Source organism: Helianthus annuus, chromosome 10 (assembly GCF_002127325.2).
Source record: "Helianthus annuus cultivar XRQ/B chromosome 10, HanXRQr2.0-SUNRISE, whole genome shotgun sequence".
Lineage (NCBI taxonomy): Eukaryota > Viridiplantae > Streptophyta > Magnoliopsida > Asterales > Asteraceae > Helianthus > Helianthus annuus.
Genome location: NC_035442.2, coordinates 177,766,523 through 177,788,480, shown reverse-complemented (window position 1 = coordinate 177,788,480; position 21,958 = coordinate 177,766,523). Strand labels below are relative to the sequence as shown.

Here is a 21,958-nt window from a genome sequence, read left to right as displayed (position 1 = left end):
CCTCTCTGTCGATCCACGAAGGTTTTCGACCTCTTTCTCCTTGTCGATCCACGAAGGGTTTCGACTTCACCGGGTTGATTTGCTTCGATTCTTCTTGCTCCCGCTTGATCGTTACACGCTCTGATACCAATTGTTGGAATCAACTGGATCAAAAACGCAGCCACACAACGATTTTGTGAGAACTCCTCACGACTCTTTTATATATTAATAAAGAACAAAGCAAAACATCCAAGTAATTACATAACCTAACCTATCTATTTATACTAAACTAATTACTTGCTAAACAAGCTATCCCAATTAAACTCAAACTCTAAAACCAATTATACTAAACAAATACTAACTCTAATACCTAATAAGGGGAAGGTTCAAATGAAAACCACTCGTTATTGTGAAAACTAGAAAACTAACTAAAACCCACTAAAAAGGAGGGGGGGGGAGACTTTTAATGAAGGAGGGGTAAAATTGGAACAAAAAATATATAACTTTTCAAACATTTCCCATTTCTTCATACGTTATCATTTTAAAACAAAAATGGCACCATAAGATCACAAATTTTCTTATCTTTCATTCAAGTATATTCGAGCATATTTTTTATGACATAAAAAAAGATTTATGGTGTCGTCTTGTTTTCAATACTATTATTATAGTAGTGCACATGTGCAATATAACATGTACTACAATGTGCATTACATGCTTAAAATTAGCTTTTTGATTCTAGTTTAACTTTTAGGGTTAGTTTTTTTGGAGGTTTAGGATTAGGATTAGGTTTTTGGGTGTGGGGGGGAGGGGGGTTTAGGTTTTTGGGGGGTGGGGTGGGGGTGGGGGGGGGTTAGGTTTTTTTCGGGTTTATGTTTAGGGTTTAGTTTTAGGTTTTCGGGAGGGTGGGGGGTGGGGGGTTTAGGTTTTTTTTTTGGGGGGGGGGTTAGGCTTTTGGTGGGAGGGTGAATTTAGGTTTTTTTTTTTGGGGGGGGGGGGTGGGGTGGGGGGTTTAGGTTTTTGGGGGGTGTCGGTGGGGGGTGGGTTAAGTGGTTTAGGCTTTCCGTATTAGTGCACATGTGCAGTACAACCAAATTTTTTTTTTTTTGAAATTTTTTTCCATATATAAAAAGCAGTGTTGTAAAAATCGCGACTAGGCGACGATTAGTCGGCGATTAATCGCTAGTCGTCCAGCTACTGAGTAATTTTTCTTAAATCGGTCCATTAACCGACTAGGTCCGACTAGGCACGACTAGGTCCGACTAGGCCAGCCAAAAGTCGACGATTCCAGCAAAAAACCTGTATATTCCGGCCTAAACCTCTAAATTCCGGTCAGTTTCCAACCAAATCATTTGAATTCCAACAATAAATAATGTATACTTAAATAAATGAGTTGAGTAAGATTTAAAACCTAGCCACTTAAAATATTTACCTATAAAAATGTATATATTTATACATAAAATTGAAAATTACATATAAAAAACCCGATCCGATTAATCCCGATTAATCCCGAGTAATCCCGAGTAGTCGCTAGTCCCCACTTCACCGGCCGACTAGCGACTAGCGAGTTCTCCAACCTTGATAAAAAGTAGCGATTTTTCTAAAAAAATTGTAAAAAAAAAAAAAAATTTGTATGTTTTTTAGGTTTTTTTAGGCTTTTTTAGTTAGTTTTCGAGTTTTCACAATAAAAGTGGTTTTTCATTTGAACCATCCCCTACCTAATAAATAAAATAACTAGATAACTATTTAAATTCTAACTTACTAATTATCTCTAACTATTTAAATAATCTTTCATATATTATCAACATTAATTCTTCACGTGTGTATAGTAAAATTTAAACTCTTAGAGAATTGAAATTATATGCGGTGGAAATAACATCATTTTTTTTGAACACTAGGATTCTATTATCCTACCGTTCAAAAAAAAAAGGTCGTTTTACATACTAAAATTTTTAAGTAAAGTGAACTCATAGTTTATAAAAAAATTGCAAGCATTTTTATTCGATGATTAATGTATTATGATTTATGAACTTAACACTTTAATTAAAATCAATATTTTATATAAATTAAGTGTATATCTATAATACTATAAAAAGGAGAAGTGATGTACACATATGTAATTTTACATGGCGTCCATCATTTTATGCAATATGTACAAATAAAAAATGCATGTTTTGTGAGGGTAAAATTGTAAGGAGGTGAATATTTTAAGACACTATAAGGGTATAATAGTAAATTATACCTACACCCATACTCACAACCTCAAAATCCTTTCCATCCCTGCCCTTAGAAACCTAATCGATGCCCTCGAAACTAACTACACGCCTCCTCATCTTCCCTGTTCAGTTAAACCCTTTATGAAGCCAGTTAAAGCACCTACCAGTTAAACCCTTTATGAAGCCAGTTAAAGCACCCTCGAAACTAACTACACGCCTCCTCATCATCCCCAATTGAGTGTGAGTTTCAAAACCGATTTGTTTACAAATATGCGTTAATTTATTGTTTGTTTTCTCATCAACTTCGATCTGATCTCCTTATGTATGTGTAGATTTTGTTGTTTGTTAGGGTTTGAGATTTGAGATTTAGGTCAATGGCTCTCCTCGGTAAATACCCAATGCTCCTTCATCTTCTATAAAACTCTACAAGAACATAAGCCTGGATCGTAAGAAGCATTCTCAGGATCACCACTTTTCCCATTCAAGAACAGAAGGGGTAAGACGCTAACTCTGTCAAAATTAATCAATTGATACCCCTAATCGATTCTTTGAACTGACTCTTTGTTTGTTATTCCACTTCCCCGACACAGGGGTCAAGAACATCATCGCATAGTTCGTAATTCTGGTAAGAAATACTTTACTTACATAGTTCTTTGTGTGCATCATTTGTTAATTGTACATTAAAATACTTTACTTGCATAGTTCTTTGTGTGCATCATTTTTTTTGAGTTTTGACCTAATTTTTGTTTTCTGTTTCTGCTATCGTGCGCATTAGGTTACGTTTAAGCAGTCGGAATCGGCGAAAAAAGCGTGTGAAGATCCGACGCCGGTGATTAACGGCCGTCGTGTGAATTGTAACCTAGCGTCGCTCGGTGCTCGCCGTCAGAGAACGTTAACCGTTGTTCACCGCCACCGCACCACCAATCCGGTAGGTTTTTCGTTTTTCTAACGTACAGTAGATTTATGCGTTTATGATTTTTGTTTTGCGAGTTTCTGATCTGATTGATTCGAATTGTGTATCGATTTGATGAGCGTAAAACCTAATGCCAGTTTAGTCCAAAATAAGATCATTTGGGAAGAATGATGATGGAAGAGAAAATCGGTCAGATGGTTCAGATTCAAATGCTTGCAGCTACTCCTGATATCATGAGGTACTATGTTTTAATGTAAATATCAGGTGTAATGGTGAATGATATATTGTTGTTTTAAATGAAGGAAACTTACTAATTGGTGGAGGGAGTGTTGATTGGATTAATATGCTACACGAGCTCCAACATTTTCTACATGATCATGGATCCAATGATTTATGGAATTGTTGCTGATCATAGTCACAACAATGTTATTTATGCTACAATATTTCCACATATTATTGGCCACATAGATACCAGGCAAGTCAAAGTTATTAGTACTGTTCAATTAAAGAAGTTAGACTAATTGCATACATTATCTTAAATGCACACTAGGGACACTAATCTTGTGAAGAGAATAGGTGCAACCACTATCGCTGAAGTCAGAGCTATCGGAATTTCATATGCATTTGCTCCTTGTATTGATGTAAGTATAATAAAATATTTAAGTATGTGTCTATAAAGAACTGTTTTTATAGGTATGCAGAGATCTAATATGGGGACGTGCTATGAGAGTTACAGCGAGGATAATGAACTTGTTCAAAGTATGAATAAGATTGTATTAGGATTGCAAGGTGAAAATTTTCAGGGATCACGGTTGGGTGTCCCATATGTTGATAGGGTTGGTGGTGGAGGTGATGATTTCATATATTTAAACTTCTAATTTACATACTTAAGGTAAATCATAAATTGATGATATCTTTGCATTCAAGCAGTTTAAATGGGCAGATTATAACAAGTAGTATTTAGCGTGCAACAATACAAGTCGGTTCGGGTCGGGTCGGGTCGTGCTGAGTGTAGGCTGCCATAGTTAGAGAAGTTCCTTTTCACTTATTTAGTTTGTTTTAAGTCTCCATTTATCTTCATCATTAGCTGTAGAAACTCACTTTCCTGTTTGAATGTAACCTAACCAAGTTGCCCTATTGATGGAGCATGTGCAGTGGGTTTATCGTTTGATCATTCTTATTATATCTTGATTAATAACATATATGACTTGTGATCAAACTTTTTTAACTAGGGTTTATTTTATTTAAATTACTTATTTCTTTATCATTATTTTTTAACCCCATACAAAATACAGTGGGTTTGACTCTCACCACAAACTTTCACATATGTTACTGCAGGCTTGGAAGTGGATTTTGAAATGTTTTTACTATTAATAATTAAATTAAACTAAACCAACTTCATATGCTGCTTGTTCCAAAAAAAAAAAGAACCTGTTAAAATGGTTTTGTGTAAGATATGTTCTCCGTTATTCTCTCTATATATTACAATAAGAGATTTGAAAGTGTTATTTGTGTATGAATATACTATTGTTTTGCTTAAGCGATTATAATACTTAGCCTATTTGTTTAATGTTTATGAGTTTTACATGGGAATGATTTTAGTCAAATTTTTAACAAAAGTAAAAAAAAATATATATGTCAACAAGTTTTGGCTCAACGGTATTAATCGACCAAATCCAACCGGAATTTGTCTTTTATAAAAAATGTGTTTTGACCATTGCAGTCATGGATTCATCGTTAGTTATAATCACACGCTAACAAAAGCGTCATAAGAGGATTGTTAAACTAATAAAAGCGTTGGAGACTCAAAACCCAGCAGATAAAAATTTTGTGTTTGCCGTCGTATCGCGCGGGCACCCTACTTATATATTTAACGTATATGCGGAATAGAAACTTCTACGACTATTTTTCGTTGAATGGAATAAAGGGTTAGAAACCCGGAAATAGTGGAGGTTCCTGATAGACATCATAATTGAATCTTATATCAGTTTAGACACCCGCTGCAACGCGCGGGCGTTCCCACTAGTGTTAAATAAATTTCTATAAATTAAGTGTACATGTTTAATAAATTTATGTAAATTAAGTGTATATGTTAAATAAATTTAAAATGATATAATTTAAAACTTGAGGTGTATTATATACTATATTGTATCTGACATTTATAGTACACTACTAGAAAAAAAACCTTCAATGACACGCATTGCGCGTCATTAAAGGGTAGATATGACACACAAAAGAGTGTCAAGGAAGCCCCTGTCATTAATTGAAAATGACATGCATTTGTGTGTCATCCATTTATGACACACCTTAATGACACGCTTTAATGACACACCTTTATGACACGCTTTAATGACACACTTTAATGACACGTTTTAATGACACAATCTAATGACACACCTTTATGACACGCTTTAATGACACACCTTAATGACGTGCATTTATGACACGCGTTAATGACACATTTTAATGACACGCGTTGATGACACATTTTAATGACACGCGCTTATGACACTTTAATGACAACATTTATGACACACATTGCGAGTCACGATTTTCATTTTTTAATTTTTTTTAGAATTTCGAATTTTCTCTAAAGAACCAAAACAATATATAAATCTATTTAATGACAAAATACACAAAAACAAAAACAATTCATTTCATAGTCATACGTCAAATATAATTCAAATATCTTAAGTTAACAAAAAGTATTATTTGGCGTACATACTTCAACATCTAAAATAGTCACTTGAAAACAAATGTTGCCCCAAAACTCGAACACCCTTCACGTATTCCATCAATATCCTCATCCGTGTATACCACTTTGCCTTCCCCGACCTGAGAAAAATATTAAAGAACCTAAATACATACACTTTGATATGAAAAACAATTAATGACAAACAAAATTATAGAGCCTAAATACATGCACTTTGATATGATAAACAAAGATGATATCCACACAATTATCTTCTCATTTCATCCGGTTATTTAGTTATATTTTCACCCAGTTTCTTTTATATGCAAATCAAACAAACAAATCTCATCAAAATCCTCAAAATTATAAACTAAAGAGTAAACTGCAATTTTGATCCCTAAGGTTTGGGCAGTTTTGCTACTTTAGATCAAATCTCAAATCTTTTGCATCTGAGTCCCTATGGTTTCATTTTTTTTTTTTGCCATTTTAGTCCAAAAATGAAATCAACTCATAATACTCAAATTAAATCCTGATGTTTTGTCTTTTTACTCAGGGGTAAATTGGTCATTATAAATTTATCATAACTCATTATGAATTAAAATAATAAAACTAAATAAAAGCACTAATAACTATCTTCATCTTCCCCAAATGAATCACAAACAAATACCCTCATTCACTCTTCATTAGTAATCGTTTAGAACATTTTCTGAAGAATCAGTAATCGTTTTCACTCAATAAAACTAATTCTGAACAGCACCCCACAGTTGCAGGATTAAAATCACGCCTGTAACATTTTCTAATTTTTCGGACACTGTCGGTCGAGTTTCGGATCATTTTGTTGACTTTCGGTGAAACTGAATGTGTTTCGATTGATTTTTACGACTAATTTGGTGTTTTGAGATTGAATTTTAACTGTTTCGGTTGAAATTTCGATGAATCTCGGAATGATTCGATGATTTTTGGTTAAACAGAGATTGAAACTGGAAACCAAGGTTTGTTGTTTGAATTTTTCGAACGGTTTTCATCTATTTCGGACAGATTGGTATCAAAGCTGAGTATATACATAATTTGTTGATCGAATCTGTTAATAATCTTATTTAGGTGAAAACAGTTTTTTGAATAATCATGTTTACGAACGGAAAATGATATAAAAAATAGAAAATGGCAAGTTTTCAGTAATTCTTTAAATACCAGCGCATCATCAAGTGTTATATTTGCATCAATAGTAGTCACGAATCACCTGAAGTTCAGATTTGATTCGGTATTGCAGAACTAGAACTGAAGTTGCAAATAATCTTGTGGTTTTGAGTTTGTGTCAGCTGGGTATTGAAAAGAGTTGCAGGTCTTGTTTAACGTTGAGAAGAAAGATTATTAGCGACATTTTTTTGTTTGAGTGTAGGAATTTGAGTTCAGGTATTTGTGATTGTTGTTTAAATATGATATTAGATTGCTGTTGCTTGTTGTTGAAGAAGTTTTTTATTATTTTAATTAATAATGAGTTCTAATAAAGTTATAATGACCAATTTATCCCTGAGGAAAAGGACAAAAACATCAATATTTAATTTGATGATTATGAGCTGATTTTAGTTTGGACCAAAATGGCAAAAAAAAAAAAAAAAATAAAACCACAGGGACCCAGATGCAAAATGTTTGAGATTTGGACTAAAGTGGCAAAACTGCCCAAAGCTCAGGGACCAAAATGGCAGTTTACTCTAAACTAAATTTAGTGATCTAAAAAAAGTTTTGCAACTAATTAGCTAACAAACTAATAATACTCCAAAAGTAATCATTTAAAAAAATAGTACTTACGTTGTCATTGGCAAGTATTGCAATTCCTTCTTCAACCACCTCTTTCATGAACTTCAACACATAATAGCCACATTCAGTACCTCCCGTCTGATATGGACACTACACAATTAAAGATTCCAATTCAGTCGATGAAGTTAAAGCTACAATTTCAACACATGTGCACTACACAAATAAAAATACTGTTATGTTTCCTTCAATAAAAAATAAGTGCTCACCTTAGCCTTAACCCAGTTGACACTTTGCATAGCATACAAGGACATTGCCCTAAAAAATTAAGAAATATATTATAATAATATAATATAATTTTTCGATAATGTACATTACTTACGCATCAATAATTTGCCTCAACACCGGATTGATTGTGCTATTCATTATAGAATCAAGATAATAGCAAGTATATGTTTTCATGTCCAAAACTGCCAACACCCAATGTCTTCTACAAAAACCAAAAACCAAAGTAAGTCAAAAAATATCAAGATAATAGTTTTTTTCTTTATGAATGTCTTCTATAAAAACCAAACTAAGTCAAATAATGTCAAGATAATAGTTTTTTTCTTTATAAATAGTTATTTAAATGGAAAATCATACCCGGGATTATAGGGCAATATGATGATGTCGTTGTCCTTTCTTGTAGACAACCGATCTGCAACCACTCTACTTGCATCAGCAATATGTTTGCGTTTTGATTTACGTTCACTTGGCGAGATTGCACTCGGGCTCACAAAACAAATACCATGATCAAGTTTTGGCCCATTCTTCATTTGCTCATACAAGAACCTGTCAACATACAAAAAGTAAATCAATTAAATAAATTGTGTTTTACAAACAATTTTTGAAACTAAATTTAAACTTACATCATATAAGCAGTGATGACAGAACCAGTCAGCTCATCCAATGTAAAAATTGCTTCAAAATCATCCCAATTTAAATATGTGAAACTCTCGTACCCAAATAGATCGTCCACACACTGCAATTTTATAGAATCAACCTTTAAAACTTGTGCGTCAACCACCAATGCAGTCATTGTCAAAACTGCATTGTTTTCAACTCTTAACCTTGGCCTCCTTTGTGCTCTCGTCATCCCCCCTTTGCCTTCGTTCACTTGTACATCCTCTTTTTCATTTTCCACTTTAGGTTCTCTTTTCCGATTTTTTTTATTTTCACTTATTTCTTCTTTTCCCGTGACCTTTTCCACTTGTACAATCTTTTGTTCAAGCTCTTTTTCGTTTTCCTCATTAGTTCCTCTTAGTTGTTTTATTTGTTTATTACTTTTTAAATCTTTCACGGGTTTTGTCTTTGGTTTCTCCAACATTTTTTCCTGAAAAAAATATTAATTCTTTAAATTAGACCTCATGTTTATATGCATTAAATCTATGAAAATAATATTACCAAGTCAGAGCATTGAATGACTAGATGTCTTGGCCAACTCAGTATCTGCCCAATTGCATCTCCGACCTCCATAATGAACTCCTCTTCAAGTGGAACTGGTAGTAATGCTTCTCTATGTAAACATATTTCCAACATGACTCGAAGGAACTCCTCTTCATTTGTATCCATCAGTATAGTTCCTTTGGCGACTATGTTTGATGCATTGTCAACCGCAAGAAAACATGACATATCCTACAAATATATATATATAGGATGTTACTTCTTGTAGCCAAGACTTGCAATGAATTCTTATAGAACATAAAGAAATTATTTTAAAAAGAAACACTTTTACCCATGACTTAGAGCATTCACATCCATTCCACTATATTTTCACCCTAAATTACACTAAAAAACACTACCTTTTCTCTCTTCCTTTTAATTAAATAATATTTTTTATACCTTTATCATTACCTTTTCTCTCTCCTCCACTCACAACCACTTTTAAAATATATTAAAAAATTATAGGGGGTGAACAGTGTCCCCCCAAATATACAGATGAACAGTAATATTTTCTCTCTCCTCCACTCACGACCACCTTTTATACTTTTTATATTTTAAGAACACCCCACACAGAATTTGGTTCTTTGGATGTGAATGCTCTTACAAGTGGTTCTTCATCTGGGTTGTCTTCAAGATCTTCATTACCCCATTGGCAACTTTCGGCTTCTGACACATTGTTCACACCTCTTTTTAGTTTCTCTAATTCATCTTCAAGCTTGTTGAGTCGTTTATCATACTTCTTCTTCTCAGTGTCCATGTAATGCTTGACAGTATTGGGTAAATAAAAGTATTGTTGTGGAGTTACAAATTTGCCCATCCCGCGTACATGCCCACGTTGTTCATCAGTACCCAAGGCCTGGGTAAGCACATCATGTGTTCCACATGTGCCCTCTCCAGAATCTGATTCCTTAAGCTTGTCCTGAAATTGGATAAAAGATGTCTATTAATACACTATCCAACAAGTAGGTGTTATAGTTACAGTGTTTCAATCATAGAGGATGTATGTGGAGCAATGATTTCAATAATATAATCAATGTCAAAGGCAGCAAAAGGTCAACTGTAAGTCAGTGGCAGTAATACCAAACAACAGAAGTAGGTCAACACTCAACAGTAAGTCATATGTAAGTCAGCAGTAAGTAAAAAATGTAAGTGAGCAATGGTAATTATGTTGAACACAGTTGTCACTTGTTATAATTACGTTTATTGGAGGAGGATCAAATACAAACTATTTTGAACCTGAAAACTGTAAGAACTATTTAGATTTTGACAAATGGCACAACTTAAATAGTTTTAATAAGGGTATTTTTGTCATTGCCAGTATAAAAAAATGAAAATTCCTAAATTTAGGCTATGAAAATATTAGATTGGTTCCAGATTATCATTATCATTCCGTTCCAGATCCAACTTTCACGCAGTTTGATTTATCATCTAGATTCGCGAGAGGCCTTTTTTTCCCTTTTATTCTTCTTCCATCAGGTTTCATTTTGTTTTCTGCTGATATCATTATATTTGTGCTAATATCATTTTTAGTGTGCTGATATTATTTTGTTTGCGCTAATACCCTCAAGTGTTGATATCATTTTGTTTGTGCTAATATCGATCATTTTCATTGTGCTAGTATCATGTTTTTTACTGTGCTAGTATCATTTTGATTGTGCTAGTATTGTCAGGGGCGGTTCTTAATGGTGCTGTGGCAAGGCCACGACCCGGGCAAGTTTTTCAGCCGTAGTGCTAATTTTCCGCATTTCCATCGAAATTTTTTATATATACTATGTTTGGCCCGGGCTTACCCGGACTTTTTTTAGTGCCCGTGTCTTTCGGCCCTGACACGTTCAACGGGCAAGATCCGCCACTGAGTATTGTTATCTATGTAATCAAAACCCAATCAGAAAATATAAAAAATACAGAGGACGAATAGAAAATAAAAAGGATTTAAGGTTTTTTTTTTCTCTAAAAAATTATTGATTACTATACTCCAGCTTTTATGTAACTAATTAGCTACCGCAAACCCAAACACCCTTTTATAGTTAGTCTTGGATAGGGATGAGCTCGATACCAACCGGTACCGAAAATACCGGTACTGTACGGTACCGAATATACCTGATACGGTACCGAATCCCCAAAAGTGGGTATCTGTATCGGTACTGAATATACCCGGTACAATACGGTACAGTTCAGTACCGATATTTGAGGGTAAGTTTCACGAACAAAGCAACTACTGCCACAAATCAGCCTACTAAACTGACCAAATCAGCCTACTGTATTCAACATTTAAACCTCATAGTGTAAGATCAAAGAAAGACTTACAATTTTATCAACTACCACTTGGACATCTGAGTCGAAACCTCCTATTTTCAGTTCTCTTGCTCGTTTCCACAACATTGCCCTATCAATCTCCTCTTCCTCCAGGCCGGTTTCTTGCATCTAAATTATCAAGAATAACAAAATTGAATTAACGTAAACAAATAAAAATGAATTATTGGGTTAATTGCATTCATACAATCTCAGTAGTGAGTCTGGCATATCCCTTTCTGCTCAAATGATGATTGTATTTATGATGTGCACGGACTTTCTTTGCCTTCTTACTTGTCTCCTGCATTAGAAACATTAAAATGTTTATATAATGTTAGATAAGACATGGATACTAAACAAATACAAGCACCAAAAGTTTAAACAAACCTCCCATTGTTTTGAAGTTCTTTGTGATACAAATAGTTTCCAGTCTTCTTTCTTCAAGAACGGATACTCAAGAGGAGGATTAAGTAAATTTTTCTTCTCCTCAGGGTCATTTTTTTGTGTCTCAATGTAATCCCTGTATAGAGTATGTTTGAAGTTTCTCCACTTTGTCCCAATTGATTGTATAGTTTGCTTCCGGCTCTTTGGGTCAACCACAAAATGTGCCTGAAAATACAAAACAAACAATATATTCAAAAATAGGTTAACAATAAGGCTGCACATTTTGACCCGTACCCGTTTCGACCCGAACCCGTTTCGACAACCCGTTTCAACCCGAACCCGTTTCGACAACCCGTTCTAACCCGTTTCAACACATATTAGTCATCATCATAAAAAAAACTGACCCTACCCGACCCGACCTGACCCGAAACCCGTTCTAACCCGGACCCGTTTCGATCCGAACCAAAACAACCCTTTTTATAAATAACCCGTTTTGACTCGAACCTGTTTTGACCCACGACCCGACCCGTTTGCCAGGTCCGTCTCTAATATTCTATATACATGCATATTCATACAAAACCGGTTAACACCACTACTAGAATGTAATACTGATGCTCCTGTTGTAATTTTTTCAGAGAATGGTTCCTGTTGTGATACCCTTAACTCTAAGCACCTCATTTTGGGTTAGGGTCAAAATAATCAGATTTGGACTCAAGCAAAGATGGAAAACTGACGGTTGAAATAAGTAGAAGTTACCAAATGGCAATAATTACTTTAAATAAACCTGATTACACATATGATCCCTGTGGTTATTTAAGGGTAAAACAGTCATTTAACTCAAACTAAACAGAATTTTTAACGTCTGTTGGCCTTAATACCCCAAAGTCTTACAAAATTGAAACCATAGAACCCGAATCCGTTACAAAAAAAGGTTAGTACCTAAAAGGTGTTATTTTAGGTAATCCACAGGGACTATGGGACTATCTGTGTAATTAACTATTAAGAAGATAGTTTAAAGTTAAGATTAGATGTTAGACTTACCATGACATATTGCCATAATTCTTCCTTTCTTTCCTTACCAACTTTCGGCCAAGTGGTATAAGTTATGGGAATCATAGTTCTTGCTACCAATCCCTCAAAAGTAGAGAGTGCTACTGATTCCTTTCCAATTGGGACCCCCTTTTTATTGTAGGTAATTATAAGTTTCCCTTTACTAGATTTTGACTTTATTGTTGGACCTCTTTGTGATTTGTTCTCTTCAGCATGATCTGAGTCAGAATTCGATTCCATGTCACAAAAAAGAACCTGTTTCAACAAATACACAATAAGTAGTTATAGCATGGTGGCAATCGAAATTAAGTAACAAATACACAATAACTAGTTACAAAATTAAGTAATAGAAACACAATAACATAACTAAGTAAAAAAGACAAATTCCATGCGATTTGCAATCTTCATCATGATCCGAATCAGAATTAGGTAATTAAAACATCAAATTAATCGCAAAATTCTCAAATTCAAACAATTCAGACATAATTAATCACATCTAAGAACTGACATAAAAACACAAAAACTACAGATTTTATTATTCACGAAATAGTTTAAACTAATATGCCCTCGCCATCCACGCGCATACACGAAAAATCATCGTCAAGGTCTACCAAACCGGAGTACTGTGAAACATCAACAGTAGCATCAAATGCCAACATATCATCAATTTCACCACTTGCTCCATACTTGTACATCTTATGTGGTGTAAAACCAACAACAGATAAATTCTTATCTTGTTGATCTTGAACATAAAAAACTTGTTTGGCTTGACTAGCTAATATGAAGCGGTCAGACTGGTGACCAAGCCTATCAAAGTTAACCACTGTGAATCCAAAATCATCCTTTTTTACTCCACGACTATCAGCCCAATCACACATGAAAACGGGAAGGGTAAACATGCGATAATCAAGATCCCATATCTCCTTTATACGACCAAAGTAAGTAACAGCGCCATAAACGGGATTGGAGTCTTTTGCACTAGCAATCTGCATAGCATGTGCAACTAAAGATACTCCACTACATTGAGTTGTTTTAGATTCATCTCGAGATGTTGTATGGAACCGATACTCATTTATGGCAAAACCACTATATTTAGCAACAGCAAAACTAGGCCCTTTGGCCAACCAACGAACAGTGTCACAAACATCTTCCGCATTAGCCAAACATTTTTCAACCTATTGGAAATAGAATTAATGTAAATCAAACAAAATTATTTAAAATATTGTAGTTCTAACAATCTTATTAAAAACAAACCTCGTTCTTAAACCAACTAATAAATGTTCGACTGTGTTGGCCTTGCAACCATGTACTCTTTCGAGAGGCACGTGGGTTGTGATTCTTCAATTCCAACATATGTTGCCTGGAATATAGTAGAAGTTTAAAGAAGCATTATGTATCAGATAAAGTACATAAAATATAGAGTTTAATGTAATTCCTACTCTATATACGGCTCCACACTAGCAGTGTTTCGTAATAGATAAAGATGAGCTTGATCAAGTAACTTAGCATCCACAACCTCAATCATAGCTCCCGATAAAGGCTTGCCTGTGCGGATTCTTTCATCAACACGTTCATAAGGATTACCAATTGACTTCATGTTTTTAAAGTAGCCCGAGCAAAATTCTAAGGCTTCCTCTGTCACATAACATTCTGCAATGCAACCCTCGGGTCGATGATGATTTCGTGCATACCCTTTGAGTGTTTTCATGTATCTCTCAAATGGATACATCCACCTAAAATGAACCGGGCCACATAGCCTAACCTCTCTAACTAAATGCACCATCAAGTGAATCATGACATCGAAAAACGAAGGAGGAAAATACTTCTCTAACAAACACAAAGTCAATATGATGTCACTTTGCAGCTTTCCTAGTTTACTAACATCAACAACTTTACTACACAACTTGTTGAAGAAATGACATAAGCTTATGATTGTTTTCCTCACTTTCTCATGTAACACCCCTTTGATTGCAAAAGGGAGAAGTTGTTGCATCAGTACATGACAATCATTAGACTTCAAGCCATTCATCTTTGGAACATCATCAGAGACGAGATTTTTGAAGTTGGAGCAATACCCATCAGGCACTTTTATGTTAGACAAGGTATCGTAAAATAGACGTTTCTCCGAGTAATTCAATGTGTAGCACGCAGGAGGAAGCAAAAGTCGATTCCCATTTAGTTGAGGTTGTAATTCAGACTTAATGCCTAACTCCTCAAGATCTTGTCGTGCATTTAATCCATCCTTCGTCTTGTGGGGTAAATTCAACAATGTCCCATAAACACTCTCACACACATTTTTTTCTATGTGCATAACATCTAACTGGTGACGAACAAGCAACTTCTTCCAATATTCAAGTTCAAAAAAAATTGACTTTTTATTCCACAATTTAGCTCTTTCATCGATACTTTCTTTTTCCTTCTTTGAAGTTTTCTTCTTTGGTGTTTTCTTCTTTGACGTTTGCTTCCTTGACGTTTCCTTCTTTGTCTTTTTCTTCTTACCCCATGTATTCTCAAACCCCGTCAGAGAGTCGTAAATTTCTTCGCCTGATAATGGGTTTTTTATAATATCATTCTCTTGTTGATTGTTGAAATCTTTTTTTCTTTTACGAAAAGGATGTTCAAGTGGGAGAAATCTTCTATGGCCAAGAAAGCATACTTTTTTGGACTTTGGCAACCATTGTGAACAAGTATTCTCCGAACATATTGGACAAGCATAATAACCCTTGGTAACACACCCCGAAAGATTACCATATGCGGGAAAGTCATTTATAGTCCAGAGTAATATTGCTCTTAGATTGAAGTATTCTTTCTTATAAGCATCAAACGTTTTAACGCCAGTTTCCCATAAGAGTTTTAGATCTGCTATCAATGGTGCCAAGTAGACATCAATATTGTTACCAGGTTGGGTTGGCCCTGATATCAATAGAGTCAACATCATGAATTTTCTTGACATACACAAATAAGATGGAAGATTATATGTTATTGGGATAACCGGCCAACAGCTATACGTAGAACTTAATGACTTGTGAGGATTGATACCATCAGCGGACAAGGCTAACCTAAGATTCCGATTTTCTTTTCCGAATTCTTTCCACGTGTTGTCAACAAGCTTCCAAGAGGGGGAATCACGAGGATGAGATAGCTTACCATTATTGACCGGACCTTGTGCATGCCAAGTTAAGTCATGTGCAATTTCCGGTGATGAAAACATTCTTTTAAATCTAGGGATGGGAGGAAAATACCACAAAACTTTTGAAGGCACGTTTTGGGTATTCTTCTTCCAACGAGATGTGCCACAAGATGGACACTGAGAAGCATCCTTATGTTCTTTCCAGAATAGAACACAATCATTTTCACATGCATGAATCTTTTCATACTGTATACCTACTCCTTTTAGCAACTTCTTGGCCTCATATATCGATGTAGGAATTGTATTGTTTGATGGTAAGATATCTTTTAGGACACCCAACAAAGCGTCAAAACTAGCATCAGACCAGCCAAATTGACCTTTCAAATGTTGAAATTTCAATAATCCACTGAGTGCATTATACTTTGACCCAACGTAAAGTGGTTTATCACATTCTTCAAGAAGTGATTTCAATGAATCGGGTTCATTCTCTACATAATTGAAGGCATCATGTAGCATTTCCTTTGTATTAATAAAGTCAGGAGGTCTAGATTCATTAGGGCATCTAGAATCAAGCTTCGGAAGTTTTTCTCCATGAAAAGACCAGACCGTATAACTTTCATCAAAACCGTGGGCAAACAAATGATAACGCACATCATCAATAGAGCGGTGACACAAATTGATACAATTTACACAAGGACATGGAATAACATCCAATTGAGGATTATTACTTTGCGCAAACTCTAAAAACGCTTCCACGCCTTTGTCATATGCATTTGATAATCTATCTGACGAAATCCATGATTTATCCATGACCATTTGTCACTAGCTAGTTATTCACCATGACAAAAAACAAAATCAAACTTCAAACCTAAATAATAACTTATAAAACAGAATACAAAATTTAGGTAACAAGTAAGAACATAACAAACACAAAACTGCTAACAATTTAGGTGGCCCATTTAATCCTTAACTTGCATGTTTAAAAGATTATAAAACTCAGGTGGATGTTTTGTTGATTTCTATTGGTATCATATTTTACCTAATAGATTTGGATGTGATTCTTTTTAAGGATGCCATTTTTTTTGTATTGTAGAGTTTAAAGTGTCATTCAGTATATTATAGTGTGGTGAAACTTTTTGTAGTTAATAATGAGCAAAAAGTCATGTGCTGTTCAATTGTATTCACAAGTAGACACTTAAGGTGATTAATCTGATGTGGTTGTTTCCCAATTGAAATCACAAGTAGACATCTAATGTTACTTTGTATATGCCGAATATCGCTAAGAAATTCTGATCCATATAGATACAAGTCTACAAAAGCTTGTCCTCCTAAGTCCTATCCAAGTGAAGGTTGGTATCCAATATCCAGGGCCGGCCCATGGGCCATTCAAGTAAAGCGAGGGCTTTGGGCCACCAAAATTTTGAGGCCTCCATTTAAAATTAAAAAAAATATATACTTGAATTTAATGTGAATATTAATATTAAATTTGCTGGCATATGCAACAATTGCTGTTGTATTGTAGTGGTAAGGAACCCCAAGTGTCTTCGCCAAGACACAGGTTCGACCCCATGCAGTATGTTTTTTTAATTTTGATTTGTTATTTTTTAAGGGGACAAGCCTCTTGAAGATGATATAATTGCAGGGTCAGTTGGGGTGGTGTAGTTGAGTTTCCTTTGAAACTATGTTTTCAAAGTTGGTGACTATTAATGTTGGTTTGTTCCATGATTATTACAGCAAAACAAAGAGAAGGGAAATAATAGGTACAAACTACAATTATGTTCCTCCTTTTGTTATTTGCTTTCTATATTTCTATGTTTAATTAAAATCGGAAGTATAAAGTTGGTCGTTTAAATATGTTAAATTATTTGGAAAGGGCCTCAAGTTTTATTTCGCTTTGGGCCTCAAAATATGTTGAGCCGGCCCTGCCAATATCCATGCCCAACTTCAATTTCTGTCTTTCACCTTTAGAAAGATGTTGAAATTGAAGAGGAAACCTATTTAATGCAAAAATTTCCAAGTTTTGTTGACGTGTATTGCTGGGTTGGTGGAGATCTGTTGGTCTATTCAGAAACAAACTGGCCTCGTTAATCACGAGTTAATAGTTACTATTTTGTGAGATCAGAGTCATCAGGGATAGAGAAGATTCAAGAATCAAGATGAATGGTAACACAGGTGTTACACTATTATAGGGTGGGTCTACCCTCGAGTTTTTTAAAAAATGGAAAGGGAGGGAAACAAAGAGAAACGTTGGGGGTTGTAAACTAATCGACACAGGTATATAACAAGGCAAAAATGGATTAATATAATATTTGTTATAATCTCAATCCCACCTACTTAATATCCAGACAAAAGATAGTGGACACACATGTTGGGTTTAATCTTGATGTTACGGGTCGTGTATGGGTCAAGCCGGTCATGGGTCAGCATGATTAACGGGTCGCGGATTTTGTAAATGGGTTCCCAAACAGTTAACTGGTTAATTGGTATGGAATTGGTCTAGGGCCGACCTGGTTTCAAGGAAGCGCACGTGAAAAATAAACTTAATTTGACCGAGTATGCAGGAGGAATAAGTCGTGCAGTTTACGTGGATTGTTTAATGTGTTTTTTTTTTCTATATAAGCAAGATTTGAGTGTAGTTTCTATTTATCACTTGTAAAATCTCTCTTGAAGTTTAATATACAGAAAATCGTTACAACTGTGTGTGTTTGTGAGGGGCCTAAACGAGAGTCGAGAAACGAGAGCGGGTGAAGACAGTGTTTTCCGTTTTGAGAGTCGATTCCGAAAAGAGGGGAGCAGTCTTCTAAACTACGGAACTGAGAAGATAAAGAGAACGAGAACGGCGGTGTTAGCAAACCTGTAGAAGAGATCTAAGTGAACAAAATTTCGTGTGATACGGTTGAGAAGAGGTTCTACGTGAACGTGATTGTGTTCTGTGTGAACAAAAAGTGCAGACAAATCTGTGTGATTCATTGGTGTCGATCGATATTGTCGAGGGGACTAAAAAAAGGGAGAAGAATTCTATGTGAATTATGCAAGAAGAACCTGTGTGGTTCGAGCTAATCACTTTAAATGAAGTGATAAGAAGTGTTGAAAAATAGCTGTGATCGTTTCTGTGTGTTAGCGATCAGATCAGTTAGGCAGGTTTCTGGGTGAAATCAGAAGGCAAGAGGAACATTAGAGGAGAGCAACAGGCAAGGAGAATTGATCAAAGTTCAGTGGTCGATTAGAAAAAGCATGGTTTGGCGTATGTTTTATGTAGAAAAGAATTAAGAAAAGGGGTAAAGAATCTAAATGATTCTTTGTGAATCTAAAAGCAAACAGACGGGAGGAGGTGAATGCATTTCATAAAAGGAATGTTATGAAAGTTAGCTATGGAGGAGTTTAGACGGAGATGGTGGTCCGATCGGCAGCAAACGATGGTTGTGAGAAGCAGTGATCGGGAAACGACGTACCAGTGTGCTTCAGTGCTCTGAACCATGGGTCTGTATCGGGCTGAAACAGTCTCGAGTGTCACTGAAATAGAGCTGTTTCAGGGCTGCATTGATGACGAAGCAGTACCAGGTGATGGTGTATACGGCTACCAAAAAATGGGTGAGTAAGAATACAGCTAAAAGCGAGTTTAAAGAAGTGATTTAGCAAGAAACGAATCAGATGTTTGTGAACTGATACTCTTTGGTGGTTAGTAAGACTTAAAATATGTCTTGATGCTGCTCATGGTCTGGATTAACTCCATAATCATGCGAGGAAGCATCAAGCAATAATCCATGGAGATATAAAAAGCGCAAACATTTTGTTGGATTGCGATTGGGTCGCTAAAATTTCTGATCTTGGACTCTCCAAGTTAAGTTTAGCAGGTCTAGACAGAAGTACTGTTATCTCCATTAGATGTGGCACACTGGGCTTATATTGAACCAGAATACTATGTTAACTGTACACTGAAAAAAGAATCAGATGTATACTTTTTTTTTGGTATGGTGCTACTTGAAATTTTGTGTGGGAGGTTGTGTTACGTAAGAGACCGTGGTGGCTTTCAGTTATCAGACTACTACTATAAAATGGATAAATTACACACGGTTATTGATCCTAACTTAAGGGGGGAAATAAGTTATGACTCCTTTTTAAGATTTAAATCAATTGCAAAGGGATGCTTGCATAGAGATAGAAAGCAGTGTCTTCCTATATATCGTGTTGTGAAAGAGCTTGAAACTTCCCTATGTGTGAATTTAATTTGCAGTTCGTCAAATAACAGTAACATCCATCAAACAATGCAAACTCAAGTGGGACTATAACTTCAACACATGCTTCATGATTAAAATTGTGATGTAATCTATGAAATTACGATGGTATAAAATTTCTCCAAATATACTTTTGTATAATTATCAAAACCCTAACTAACATATTATGAGACATATTCTACATTACAAAAACCCTAGCTACATATTTCAAGCAGATGATGTAAACCATTAATGGATTAAACTCGCAATTCAGAAACACTAAAAAATAAAACTCGCAATTCATAAGCAGGTGATGTAAACAGATGAAATTTACCGGCGGTTGTTTTCCGGAGGTTGCAGTGGTGCGATTCGTTGTTTTCCGGCGGTTGCAGTGGTGAAGCGGCCTGGCGTTTGAAGTTCAATTTTGATTCTCCGTCTATGTTGAAGTTGAATTTTGATGTGACTGAGTGTTTTAACTGATTGATAAATTAGAGAGAATTCCGGGAAGTGGGTGTGGGAGTTAATAGAAAAGATTGAAGTTCAAAATTGATGATTTTTTTAATTTTATTTTAGAGGGGCGGGAATTATAAAAAGGGGGTGTTCTTTGGGCAGGGTGACAATGGGTTAGGTTTGGGTCGGGTATTCGTAATTCCATATCCATAACCGGTTATAAAATCGTGTTTCATACCCGACTCAATATGTGGGGTATTTGTCGGGTAATTACCCGTTGGGTATCGGGTATACCCACGGGTATCGGGTATACTCAGTAGTTTGTTAAAAGACGTTGAGATTTTCAAATCCATTTTTTTACTATTATAATTATTATGTAATTTTATTTATACAACAACTATTATAAATTAAAAATGTATATTACATACATATAAGTTTTATTATGAACTAGTGTGTAACCCCGCGTTGCATGTGTGGGGGTCGTAAAACCGTGTTAAGTAGTAAACAAACAATGATCTAGTAAAACAAAAACGCGAATCTATATTGTAACGTGACGTAAAGCTGGCGTAGAACACGTTACACATTCTCTTCGCATTGCGGTGGAAATTCAGTTTGTTCGGTTCGTTACAGTATCACTATGGTACCAACATTCAGTATAGCAAACCAATAAGAAAACTCAAAAAAAATAAGTCATAAATCAGTTCAATTCACCGCAATAATGGTATACAAATACATAACATCAATATTAACTTTGTTATTTTTAAATAAATAAAGATAATACAAAAGTCATGACTACATTACATATAGAGATCGTAAATTTCTTTTAGTCAGCTATTAAGGATCCTCATGATTACATTACATAAGAGATCATAAATTTCTTTTAGTCGGCTATTTGGGATCACTGAGCCAGCCCATTTCAGTTTTCTACTTTAAGTCCTCGATTTTGGATCATTAAACTAGCCCATTTCATTTTTTCTCATTGGCCCAACATCCATGGCCCAACACTGTAGCTAAGACCTACTCTAATTGTTATATATAATAATTAATAATAACTTTATAATCCTTATACCTTATATGTATACCCGTAGGGCTCGGGTATTTTTGTCATCCCTATCTTTGGGTTTGGTTCTCAGGTTTCGGGTTTTTTAGTCACTTTAACTGATAACCGAACCATATTAGATTCGGGTAAATGTTTCTCGGGTTAGTTCCCTTCTTCATCTACAACCAGTGCCTCCCATCCACCACCACCATTACCACCGTATAAACCCTAACCACTATCTAAACACACAAATCCGCCATGAAAGCTTCAATGAAGATAAGAGATGAACAAAAACCTCTATTCCTAGCAAAAATACATCTCAAATTTGGCGGCTAGGGTTTCATTCGACGGTGGGACGCCGGATC

General features: G+C 35.3%; 2 protein-coding genes and 1 long non-coding RNA gene across 6 annotated transcripts; 1 reads left to right on the top strand and 2 right to left on the bottom strand.

The window, feature by feature from the left end:
• Window positions 1–2,252: 2,252 nt before the first annotated feature.
• LOC110886857 lies at window positions 2,253–4,283 on the top strand. Of its 4 annotated transcripts, XR_004870053.1 has the most exons (7): window positions 2,253–2,432; window positions 2,525–2,688; window positions 2,783–2,817; window positions 2,968–3,120; window positions 3,243–3,343; window positions 3,408–3,954; window positions 4,036–4,283. It is a non-coding gene; the product is annotated as an uncharacterized LOC110886857 (long non-coding RNA). The 4 variants fall into 4 exon arrangements; XR_002563048.2 differs by having other exon boundaries at window positions 2,542–2,688; window positions 3,408–4,283; XR_002563047.2 differs by having other exon boundaries at window positions 3,248–3,343; window positions 3,408–4,283.
• A 1,461-nt stretch (window positions 4,284–5,744) lies between these two features.
• On the bottom strand, window positions 5,745–20,648 carry LOC110886856. The gene is made up of 13 exons (XM_022134717.2): window positions 20,439–20,648; window positions 12,752–13,015; window positions 11,714–11,935; window positions 11,535–11,627; window positions 11,342–11,458; window positions 9,639–9,953; window positions 8,996–9,226; window positions 8,461–8,924; window positions 8,195–8,383; window positions 7,935–8,042; window positions 7,822–7,870; window positions 7,607–7,705; window positions 5,745–5,940 (listed from the first exon to the last, which is right to left on the bottom strand). The coding sequence occupies exons 2-13, from the start codon at window positions 12,998–13,000 to the stop codon at window positions 5,848–5,850; spliced, it is 2,229 nt and encodes a 742-aa protein (XP_021990409.1). The 5' UTR covers window positions 13,001–13,015; window positions 20,439–20,648; the 3' UTR covers window positions 5,745–5,847.
• On the bottom strand, window positions 13,312–16,706 carry LOC110883552. Its single transcript, XM_022131277.1, has 3 exons — window positions 14,209–16,706; window positions 14,015–14,120; window positions 13,312–13,935 (listed from the first exon to the last, which is right to left on the bottom strand). Exons 1-3 carry the CDS (start codon window positions 16,704–16,706, stop codon window positions 13,312–13,314), a joined length of 3,228 nt encoding a protein of 1,075 aa, XP_021986969.1.
• Window positions 20,649–21,958: the final 1,310 nt, after the last annotated feature.